Source organism: Ailuropoda melanoleuca, chromosome 5 (genome assembly GCF_002007445.2).
Source record: "Ailuropoda melanoleuca isolate Jingjing chromosome 5, ASM200744v2, whole genome shotgun sequence".
NCBI lineage: Eukaryota > Metazoa > Chordata > Mammalia > Carnivora > Ursidae > Ailuropoda > Ailuropoda melanoleuca.
The window spans coordinates 130,408,557-130,420,711 of NC_048222.1; the positions used below are offsets into that span (position 1 = coordinate 130,408,557).

At 39.9% G+C, this 12,155-nt stretch overlaps 1 protein-coding gene across 1 annotated transcript in view; it reads left to right on the top strand.

The window, feature by feature from the left end:
• The window catches only part of PRDM5 (PR/SET domain 5), a 189,800-nt gene that overhangs the window by 141,478 nt on the left and 36,167 nt on the right, over positions 1-12,155 (top strand). Inside the window, exon 13 of the mRNA XM_034661743.1 lies at positions 3,356-3,441. Coding sequence (XP_034517634.1) covers positions 3,356-3,441 — 86 coding nt within the window. The remainder of the gene's footprint in view (positions 1-3,355; positions 3,442-12,155) is intronic.

A 12,155-nucleotide genomic window follows, 5' to 3' on the forward strand; every position in this document is an offset into this window, starting at 1 on the left:
GCTGTAACAAAGTACCACAAACTGAGGGGTTTAAACAATAGTTTGTTGTCTCATGGTTCTGAAGGCTAGAAAGAAGTCTGAGATCAAGGTGTCTGCAGGGTCCCATCCCCTCTGAAGGCACGAGGGAAGAATCTTTTAGGGCCTGACTTCTGTTAGTTCTTTGTCTTGTGGCAACATCGCTGTGCTCTACGTGGCATTATCCCTGCATGTCTCTGTCTTCATACGGCCATCTTCCTATAAGGATCCCAGTCAGATTAGAGTAGGGATCCACACTACTCAAATAACATTTCTAAGGACACATTTTGAGGTACCGGGGTGGGGGACTTAGGACTTCAACATATGAATTAGAGAAGGGGGGGCACAGTTCAATCCATAATAGTTAACTGGGTATTTTTCTTGTCCTAACTGGGACGCTGGTGAAAGTGAAGGGAGTACTGTTAATCATTGTTCTGGGATAACCAGCATAAACTGAGACTGCCTTAGGCAAACCTGAATATATGGTCACTGTTCCTATGAGATAGATACAATTTATCCCATTTTTCAGAGGTTCAATGAGGTTGAATAACTTCCCCAGAGTTATAACTAGAAAGAGGACAAGTATTATTCAAATTCAGGACAATCAGATTCTAAAAAAAGGAGAAAAATCTATGCTTCTAACAAAAGTTAACATTTTCATGTCTATAGAGAAAATTTCCATATTATAACACTAAGTAAGGTAGGGAATGAATTTGTTATGCTCCATTCTCTAAAATTCCTTAACTGTATTTCTTTCCTTGCTTAACCATTTTAGCTATTATGAAAGAAAATAATAACCTGGTATATTATATCAGGCTTAATTAACATATAATTTACCTGACGCCAGTGAGTCTTTGATTTTTGTTTGCTGGCTATTCTTTTGGTATTTGGAGAGCAGGAAAACACCTAAAGCTACACAAAGAGAATAGCCGTGAATATTAAATTATTTTAGGCTTGCTAGAAAATTTTTGAAATGACTTTTTGTAAGTGTAAACCACTTTACTGTTTTTAACATGCTTTATTTGTAATATAGATTTGATTTGTTGATTTGTTAATAAATATTTTAACATTCTTCATTATCACTAAAATAAAACAACTTTGAAAATCTAAAAGATTACTTTGCTTGTCATGCTTTATGAAGAAGGAAATAAAAAATTATTTGGAATTCTATGATTCAGGAGTTACCACCGTCGGCATTAGCATTTTGCTGTATGCTTCAGTTCTTTTTTTGCGAGGAGGGGTGTGCATGCTAAAGGTTAGATGGTCAAGAATTCAATAAATGATAGTTGTTGCCACTCACTACTCCTTCTGCCGATGCTGTTGCTACTGCTATTAATATTATTTTCATTTTTGTCATCATTATCAAAGAGAATTCTAGAAATATCAGAGAAGGGCAATCAGTATGACTTACAGACCGGATGGAGGGGGGCAGTGAGTAAAAGGAAGTACGTTGGAGGGCCAGGTTTCTTATTTGGTAACTTGGTGAGTGTAATGTAACTAATCAGGACAGGATATACAGGATACCCAGGATCAGAACTTGAAGACATGAATTCAGAACACTGTATTTGAGTTGTCTATGGGATATCCAAATGAAGATACCTGGTTGACGTATATGGCTATCTCAAGACTGGGTCTCTACAGAGAAATCTGGAATTAAGATAAATATATATTATCAACTTAGTGTTAAAATAAGATTATACTTTCACAGTTTTTCAAATAAATTGGACTCTATGCCTTAATTCTTCTGACAATGAAGGCACACCTTCCTAAGGTCATGATTATTAGTAAGGTCAAAAATTCCAGGTCCACTTACCTAGTACAAAGGTTGACTTTTATCTCACAGAAGTTGGCAAGTCTAGGTAGTTCTTTAAAAAGTACTGTTTCTGTTTGTACTGCCACTGTTAGTTTGTTTATTTATTTCCATTTTGGATGGTTATCATCATTTTACAGTGCCTAGTTCAAGGGGAGAGTCCTGGGTGCTCCTTCTAGGGAGAGGGGGAAAAATGCTGCTGTGCTGGGGGCTCCCCTATATTCGGTCCCCCGTGATGTTACTGCTGAAAACACACAGTTCATAAAGCAAGGCCCCTCAAGAATATCACTGTCATCTCATGAAGCAGTGTCAGGGACCAGGGAGAGATCAAGGAAAACCGTGACCACTGGAGCAGCAAGGAGTTCATTGTTGACCTGATAGGGGAGTTCAGTGGAATAATGTGAGTGATGCCTGGATTGAGCGAGAATGAGAATCAAATGGGACATGAAGGAGTAAAGGAGTAACGTGCTACTTATAAAAAGCCCTGTCCCTGAGGGAAAGGAAAGATAGGAAATTTTACATTTGCAGAAGGCAAAAATTTTAGTGTATCCATCTTTGATTGCAGGGTCTAACATCCTGCCGTGTAAGTGCATTGCTAAATGAGAGAATAAAGAATAAGTAGTGATTTGGAGTTACTATTCTTGCTAAATAATTAGGCTTTGACTAGAGGGAAGCTTCAGATTCCTCCTAGAGACTAAATTTTGTCACACTTTTGTTATTTCATAGTAGAGTTGTTTTTAATGTGATGTGTGTGTTTACTTGTTTTAAAAAATGACATGGCCCTTTTCTAAGTAATGACCTCTAGATGCAAGATACTCAGTTATATCAGCAGGTATGGATCAGTTATTAAACTACCAATGGTTCTGTTTAACCTGTACCGATGTGTGAAATTCTTTTGAAACTTATCACCACAACTGAGAGAGAATATGAAAGCTTTATTTCTTAAAACAAAGAATCAGTAAATCAATTAAAGACCCCTGTAATGAGTAGTACAGTAACAGAATGAATGGATTAATATAAAATCCTTTTAAGAGATCCTTAAAATCAGGAGATTTAGTTTGGGCTCACGTTTTAAAAGGGATATGCCAGGGCGCCTGGGTGGCTCAGTCGGTTAAACATCTGCCTTTGGCTCAGGTCATGATCCCAAGGTCCTGGGATTGAGTCACACATTGGGCTCCTTGCTCAGCGGAGAGCCTGCTTCTCCCTCTGCCCCTGTTTGCTTTCTCTCTCGTTCACTCTCTCTCTCTCAAATAAATAAAATCTTTCAAAAAAAATAAAAGGAATATGCAACAAGCCCGCTGCTGGCCAATGTTGAAACGCTGGCAGTGCTCTGGGCTCAGTCCCTCTCCGCAGGAGGGGAAGGGACTGTCCATTGCCCTGAAGCGCCATGGCGTGCCAGCCCAGCTGTGCAGGGAGCATCTCGCTCGCAGTGCAAAGAGCATACATGGTGATTAGGATTGCATGGAGGAAGTGATGGCAGTGCTTGCTTTGCTAGTTTACTATTCTCTGACCTGGAGACTTCCTTTGCAGGTGAGCGTCCCTATCAATGCCCTTACTGTGAAAAAGGATTCAGCAAAAATGATGGACTGAAGATGCATATTCGTACTCACACCAGGGTAAGGTTATATTCTGTGTCATTAATATTTGTTATAAAACTAGTTTTTAGTTTAAAACTAAAACTAGTTTTAGGTTTTTTTAAAGGTATTTAACTTGACATGAGAAAATAAAAGTGATGCATCTAAAATTATGTTTATATTTATGATGGACATTGGGGGATGCATCTAAAATTATGTTTATATTTATGATGGACATTTGGGGATACATTTTTAAAGAAAAAAAAAAAGACAAAACAAAGAAAGAAGCAAAAGTCCAAACTCCAAAAAGGTTTCCATTCTTTGTATTAGGAATAAGTGCTTGGGAGTAATAGGAATTATAAAAGGCAAACTGCTCAATAAATAGATCAACAAATACATAAGCAGCAAACTGCTAAATAAATTAGATTTTAAGACTAAAACGTATAGAAGATGCTGTCTTGCAGAGCATTCACCAGGAATAGGAACATTCTTGAATAGAGGCATGTCTGTAAGCACGTGACCACTAATTAATACACATGAGCAAATACGTTTGCAAGAAAGATGTTGAAAATAATGTACGTTATTGGAAGGGGCAGAAAATAGTAAAGGACAACTCACTGCTTCACAGGGTACTGCCTTCCATTCTTTTCCAAGGGTGCCCTGTGTTCTGTAGCTTGTCAACACCTCTCACTGCACTCTTGTCATTCTGTTGCATGTGGCTTTCCCGAACTCAAGCAGCTGCCTCACCTGCTATATAAAAACCTGTGAGCAGCTCACCCTCCATCCAGCTACATTTCTTAACTTACTATTCTGTTTAGGGTACAATTAGATACTTTAGATGAACTTTCCACTTGGAAATTTGATGTTTTAAATCATTCTTGACTCTGCTTTATCTTTCACACAGTTCCTTTTCAGTCTGGCTTTTTAAAGGTGCTTATTGTCTGTACATAAATGACATGTTTCTCCAGCTTTGAAGAGACCTGCTTAATCCCCTAAGAGCAATTCTAATTTCAGCCTTGCCTGGATTTCACTTTTTACCTTAGCTATAAAATAAAAACTTTAGAGAAAACACATAATAATAATATCCCTTCCAGTATAATAATATTCTAGTCTTGCACTTCAGTTCTGTAGGCCATAAAAGATACCCTCGGAGGTCCTGTTAAGGAAATAACTCTTCTTGTCTTTCTGGTGGAGGACAGAGACAGCTTCTCTACTCATTAAAGCAAATCCATAGCGGGTTTCTCTTTCTGGTTTATAACATCATATTTATATTATATGAATATTAGTAATTGGAGTATGTACTGAATATTACTTCATAAACAATAAAGGATTAGACAAATATGAGTGCTTATAATGATATGACTTAAATATTTATTTCACCGTGAGCATTAGTAAAGAGATTTAAGTTAGTTTTAATTCAGCTTGGGGAGTTATCTTATGTGTGCAGTTTTCCTAGTGGTGTTAATAATGTGTTTTAAAGATGCCAGCATACAAGCTAAGGGACCCTGGTTCCGCTCAGCAAAACTAGCGATGTTAACCAAAATCTGGGCATGACGGGTACATAACTACATGATTACCGATGATAGACATGGTTATACCACTGAAGAAAATCGCTGTAGGAAAAAAATACCTTTTGGGTCCCCTCAGGAAAGTGTATATTGTTAATTCAACTAATCAGTTTTTTACTTTGCTTTAATATAAAGTTTATTAATGAGACCAATACAAATAGTTATAAATACAAAGACCACTAGTCCCATGCCAGGTACTAGTCTGGGCCTTCACATTTATTCATTTAAGAAGCTTCTCAAAATTGAGACCTCATAACAACTTGTTAATGAATTTAAAAAATTTTTTAGGCCTCTGTAAGGTAGATACTATTATGATCTCTTTTTTAAAAAATGAGAAACTGAGGCACAAGCCAGTAAGGAGCAGAATTGAGATGGGAACCCAAGCAGATAGGCTGCAGAGTCGACCTCCTTACTTAGTACATACATTTGCCTTTTATTTACTTAAATATTTTGACTCTACTGACTGATATACTTTCTTGTATATTTTTAAACTAAACAAACTGCAGTAATGACCCCAAATTTAAAAGCCTCGTGTTCATTTGAATATTTGAGCCTTGACTGAAGGATCCTGAAACTGCCTCAAGGTGTCCAGGCACAGGTGGTACCTTTTAACAGCTTTCCAGCACTAACTGCAGGAAAAGAAAACAAATCCCAGCCTTTGATTAAGGGAACACCCGATGGGGCCCCCACTAGAAGCAACCAGGATTTTAGATAGAATCCCACACAATTAGTGGAGTACTCCAGAGGAACAGGGTAAATAGATCTAAAGCCTCGCAGGTTTTGCCTCAAACTCTTCTTTAATTCTTCTTCATGCATTATTTGTATATTATCACAGACAGCTTTAGTTTTGAAATTACATTTCCTAAGCATCGAATGGATACAGATATTCTTTGCATATTAGTGCAGCTTTCCAAAAGCTAATCATCAGCTGATGCAATCTAATTAATGTCAAGAACCAAGAGACTTTTAAAAAAATTTCTAGAGAAACAATCTCTGCAAATTCATATTTTTCCCAATATTACTTGGGTTTTGTAGGACCAAATACAAAAATGATGTCATTACATTTGGACCATAACACATTTCAGATTCACTATTGCATTCACATTACATTTAGTGTTTAGATAGTTCTAATTCTAAGCGTTTTTGTCCTATCTCAGAAGATCATTTTAATTCCATTACAACAACAACAAAAACTATACTTTTCAGCAAGTTACATCTGTGAGTTTTGGTTAGTCTACACAAAATGCCATGCCTGCCCCCTCAGATTCACATTCTGTGGTTACTGCATGGATGCCTTAGCCCAGGAACACAAAATCCTTTCACTCTGGTTATCATTCATGTGGTCCCATAAGGGCTGCAAGTGTGGGAGACAATTTTGCTAGAATCCACATTTTACTAAAAGGCTAAACAGTCGTTGGTCTTTTATGGAGGGGCCATGGCTTAAGTCCAAGGCTTAATTTCCTTTTATCCATTTCCTTCAATGTATTATTATTCTCCTATTTTTGATTTTTGGCACTATGTTGTGCTAGATGTGTTTTTCTTTGTATCCATCCTGCTTGTATCTACGGTTTGTTATTAATAGCTATATTTTGGAAAATTCTCAGCTATATTTTAAAAATTATTTCTTTGGTCCCTTCCTTTCCTTCTTTTTCTTAAGGGATATTGAGTACATGTGTTAGATTGTTAGATGTTGTTCCATAGCTCTTGGTAGTTCTTCTCTGGGTTCATTTTGTTTTGGTTGCTTTTTGATTTTTAATCTCAGTGGTTTTCTTCTTGTTTGTGTTTCTAATTTCCATTCATATATTTTCAGTGTCACTGAATCTTTCCTCCGTTGTTCTGTCTACCTATTGAGGGAGTTCATCTTTGATACCGTGTTTTTCACTTCTAATATTTCCATTTGGCTTTTAAAAAATCACTTCTATGTCTCTGTTAAAATTACCCATTTGTTCATGCATGTTGTCCCCCTTTTCACTGGATTCTTTAACACATTAATTATAGTTATTTTAAATTGTCTGATAGTTTCACCATCTGGGCCATCCTTTGATCTTGTTGTGTTGTCTATTCTGTCTGTTGATAATGGGTTTGGGGGATTTACTTTTTGTGTGTCACACAGAATTTTTATTCAATGCCTATTACTGTGTATGAAAGAATAGTAGATACCAAGGTAAATATTATTTATACCTGGAAATAGGTACACCTCTTTTTCTGCCAGGTCACTAATGTGAGGGGTTGAGCCAATCTAGTCAATAGTTCAACTAGCTTTGGGTTTTATTGTTGCTCTAGGTACCACAGGCTTTAAGCTTCTCCCATGGTGGGCTGCTATTTCCATGTTCTTATTGGGAAGTCTGGATGGTCAGGGGTTTTCTGCAGTAATTCTCCCCTACCAAACACACCATGTATGCCTTTGCCACAGAAGAGGTTTCTCACTCTCTGTCTCTCTGCCTTTGCCCCTTTACTGGTTGTGATCTACTAGTATGTGTTACTCAGCATGAGATGTGAGTGGGGCAGAGGGTTCTTTGGGTTGTCCTGCTCTAGCAATAGGGTGAGGCAGGTGCTACATACCTGAGCCTCTGAAATGGAACTTTCTCAGCATTCCTACTCTTGGCCTGTGGTGGACAAGTTCTGCCTCTGCCTTAATTCAGGTCTAGACCTGCAGTGTCCTGGGCACAAGCTACATGTGGCTATTTAAAATGTAATTGTAATTAATTGTAATTAAAAGTAATTGGAATTTAATTAAAATTAAGGCTGATTCATAGAACATGTAGCTTGTGGCTCCTATCCTGGACAGCATAGTTATAAAACATTTCTGTCATCACAGAAAGGTCTACAGCACAGGTCTAGAAGGGCAGGTGGCTGAACTTGGCCTTGTGTCAGTGGAGAGTTCTGGTCATAAGTGAGGTTGCCACTCCTCTTCGGGCAGCAACAGGCCTTTTTTTTTTTTAAGGTTTTATTTATTTATGTGACAGAGAGGCAGCCAGCGAGAGAGGGAACACAGCAGGGGAGTGGGAGAGGAAGAAGCAGGCTCCCAGCGGAGGAGCCCAATGTGGGACTCCATCCCGGAATGCCAGGATCACGCCCTGAGCCGAAGGCAGACGCTTAACGACTGCGCAACCCAGGCGCCCCGACAGGCCTCTTCTACATGTCATTGTGGATCTTGGGCAAAAGTAGGGCCAAGAGCACCTCCCCTTTGAGTCACTGCAGGGTGCAGGGTGTGGGCAAGGTTCTGTTCTTACCCAGAAGCAAAGCCCTTCACTTGGGACCAGCATCTGCGCGGGGTTCCTGCCTCACCCCCAGCTTTTGATGGCTTTTGCCTCCTGATGAAGATAAGATACCAGACATGGCAGAGACTGAAGGCCTTTGTTTCCCATGTCAGAAGGGTCTGGCCTTGTGCTTCTTCCTGGGCAGTGACCAGTCACTGCCTTGTAGTCATGCAGGGACCAGAACATAGATGAGTGCCTTCTGGTATGTCTGTTCCACCCTGAAACCTTGTCAGGCCCTGCAACCTGCATCATGCCAGGGCTTTTCAGCCCTCCTGGCCTGCCCCTGATCTTTCTCATGAGCATCTGATGGAGCCAAGGGAAAGGGAGCTGTGAACGGTGAGGACTTCCAGTGTGCCTGGGTCTCCCTGATTCTAATCTGAACCATCCCGATAGCCCCCAATGGACCTTTAAGAATCCTTTAAAGTTTTACTTGTATTCTTCCTACCCACTGAGGTGACAGCTGCCTCATCCTCTGTGCTGTGACCAAGGGGAAACAGTTCTTGTCTTCTGTCTCTGTGGCATTCAGTTCACCTGCTTGTCTGGTGCCTCGCAAAACATTCCATGACCATAGGTTCAAAACAATAATGTAGATTATCCAGCGTTTTTTGTTTTTGTTTGTTTTTAGGGTGAAAGTGATGTCCTTTGTGTTTTTTTCACATTTTAAAAGCAGTAATTTATCTTAGCTGTCTAGGTTTGTTGGGATAACTTCTTGTACTTAATGTCTCTAGATTAATTTTCTGCTTGGAAGCTGATAGAAGCAGAAAATCTTACACTCCCTGACCAGTTAACACCTCCATTTAATTACGGAAGCATCCCTATTTACAGGCCCATGTGGTTTAGGCCATTGTGTTAGGTTTGGACAAAGGGGTTCTGTTTCCCAGGGTGTGGAGGGATCAGTCTGCCTCAGGGCAGGGCTTGGCAGGCCTCCCACAGGGCAATGCATTATGAGCCCTTACTCATCTCTGTCTAGGTTCTCTCCTATCCACCTTCTCCTTCATGGGCTCCTTTCTTTGCTTGGGCATTGGAGGAGACAGCTTTTTGTGGGGAGGAAGACTTCTTTTGCATGTGAATAGGAGTGATTGCTTAGTTTGGACACTGTGGCTTCAAACCAAGCCTTTCTGAAACAACCTCAAAAGGAAGTTTTCATTTTCCTAGGGATTTTAACCCTGGCAGATCCTCCCCTCCTTATCTCTGTTGTCATTTTGTCTAAAAGGTCTTCTTGACCACCCTAAATTATATCTGAGGCACATATCTTTATGTGTAATGTCTCAAGTCCCAAGTTAGTATATTACACTTAGGAACAAAAATCATTTGGAAATTATGGACCTTAGGTTTTTATTGTCTTAGACACATTGAGCTGAAACACTGTCACTGAAATGGGGCCCATGCTCATAAATATCCATTTTGTAAACATTAGGTTCAAAAGGAATTGTTTTTGTAATTATTTACTACAGAAGGCTTCACATCTTACTTAATCACTTTTGAATTTCAACATGGAAATCACCTGGACCAATTAGAAAGTTATTTCAGAGAGTCTGCCTTTTGGACACCACTTAGAAACCCACCAGCTTATGTAAGTTTCAAGATCACAGCTGTCTCTCCAGCCTAGTTTGTGGGAATAGCCAGCTTAGTTCTTACAAATATGAAAATGCAAGTAATTGCCAGTGGTTAAAAGTAACAGCAAGTCTTTTATGTTGTTTTATATTTTGCTAATTTTCTTTCATGAAACTGCCTGTCTCCTGTCCTCAGGTAGTTCAGGTTTTTGGTGGGTTTAACAAACGTGCACTTTGCACTTTTTCCTGACGCCATGCGGTGAGACCCTGGGTCTCTGAGGCCAGACTAGAGTGAAATGTCTCAGAGTCCCTGGGCATCAGGCACGGCTGAATTTATCTGGAGGCTCTGCGGGTGGTACACCAATGTAGCAATTTGAAAACAATACAAAAATATCTGACCAGAGCATCCATCTGGTGCCTCATGTGGATGTAATGGAAGCATGATGTTGAAGGAAAGAGAAGCCTTAATTCGTTGCGTGAAGATGCTGGAAGAGGAGTGAGAAGCGGATACTGAGGGGAAGAAGAGGCAAGAAGAATTTTCCCAGCTACTGGAACATTGTATAGGATTTTTGTAGCCATGGTTGAGAACAGAAAGGAGTCTTTTAAGGGTAAGAATCAGCTTGTAGTCCTCATGAACACCTTATGAGGCGCTCATAAAAAGCCTAGAGAGAGATGAAGAAGCAAGCCTGTTGAATCGGGAAGGGAATGGGTGAATTCATTCCAGGAAACGCTCGAGAGAGAGAGGGTGGTATTTGAGTTGAGCTTTGAGGAGCAGGGAGGAGGGCACGCTAGGCAGAGGTAACCGCCGGGGCAAAGAGAGAGAGGTAGTAGCTACAGATCCCGTAAGGCGGCCTCTTCACCATGACTAAGTGTGAGGGTACATGTTGGAGTCCAGCTGCAGTTATGACAGGCCGGAACTGAGGAGTTGGTATGAATCCTGGAAGCGTGTTGTTTTGTGTGATGTGTTTTACTCTGAGTAGAGGGCTGACATGATTAGCTCTCTTTTAGAAAGGCTGCTCTGAAGATATCCTCAAGTGTGAATGAAAGGAGGCCGTACTGGATGCAGGGAGACCCAGTCAGGAGACGTGGGAGCCAGCTGCGCTGGACAGGGAACCCACACCAGGTGGCCGTCAGACTTGAAAGTAGGAACATATATGAGAGACACCTTTGAAATAGTATTGAAAAGGTTTAGACATATATTGCAGGTAGATGGTGAAGACAAGGGGGGAGTCCCAGATGAACCTGAGGTGCTCAGAAGGGGCACTTCAGGATGTGGTGATATTCCACGTAGAGACAGAAGAGTAGCTAGTAGGTTTAGAAATTTAGATTTAGGGGCGCCTGGGCGGCGCAGTCGTTAAGCATCTGCCTTCGGCTCAGGGCGTAATCCCGGCGTTCTGGGATCGAGCCCCACATCAGGCTCCTCCGCTAGGAGCCTGCGTCTTCCTCTCCCACTCCCCTTGCTTGTGTTCCCTCTCTCGCTGGCTGCCTCTAAATTTTTTTTGATTTAGAATGTTTTTATATCTAGAAAAGAGGAAGAGATTAAAAATGAATTTAATAAACTTTTAAAAGTTTATTATGGCTTGAGAGAAAATATTGAAATGTGTTTTTATTTTGGATTTTTCTAAATTTCACCAGCTTTTGTGCTTTTGTGGGGACAAAAGGGTATGGCTCATTGCCACTCTTTGAAAACATCTTTAATTTGGGTTTGGAATTAATAAATCGTTGATTGTTTCTACACATATTTCTTGGGGAATTTAGATGCCTTACAAATGAATCATTTTAGATAAATGGCTTTGAGATACTGTTGTATTTTATTTGGCTCAGAAAATATACCTGCATGAAATTGAAGATTCTTATTCTATCACAGTAAGCTGCCTTTCCTTTATAAAAGGAAAAATCAGACCATTTGAAAAATAACTTCCCTTTCAGGGACTGACAGCATCATTTTCTCTCTTTCTTTTTCGCTTTTTCTTTTCTGTGAAAATTCTTTTTGATGGTCATCGACCCGCTTGGCAGAGCGCCTCTTTTTTTAATTCTCTGTGCAACTATGCTCATGAGCTAGTCAGCTCTCTTAAAATCACCAGCAAAGAAACTTTTTGGTTCCCTTCTTAGGGATACTTCTCTGGCACATCAAATGATGTTCCCAATTTAAAATAGGACTTCTGGTCCAGGCATTCTAGAATGGGATGATTGGTTCCCTGAATTTCTGCAGGCTTTCTTAGTAAGAGATGAAAACAAAATAAATTGGATTTCATACTTTTGACAAATTTATTGGGTTGGTAAATTATCCTATAGGAAAATAGACAAAAGTCTTTTGTGGAGTTAAATTCTCTTTCACTGTATTTAGGGTTTCAAGGGTAGAGTTATACTGATGT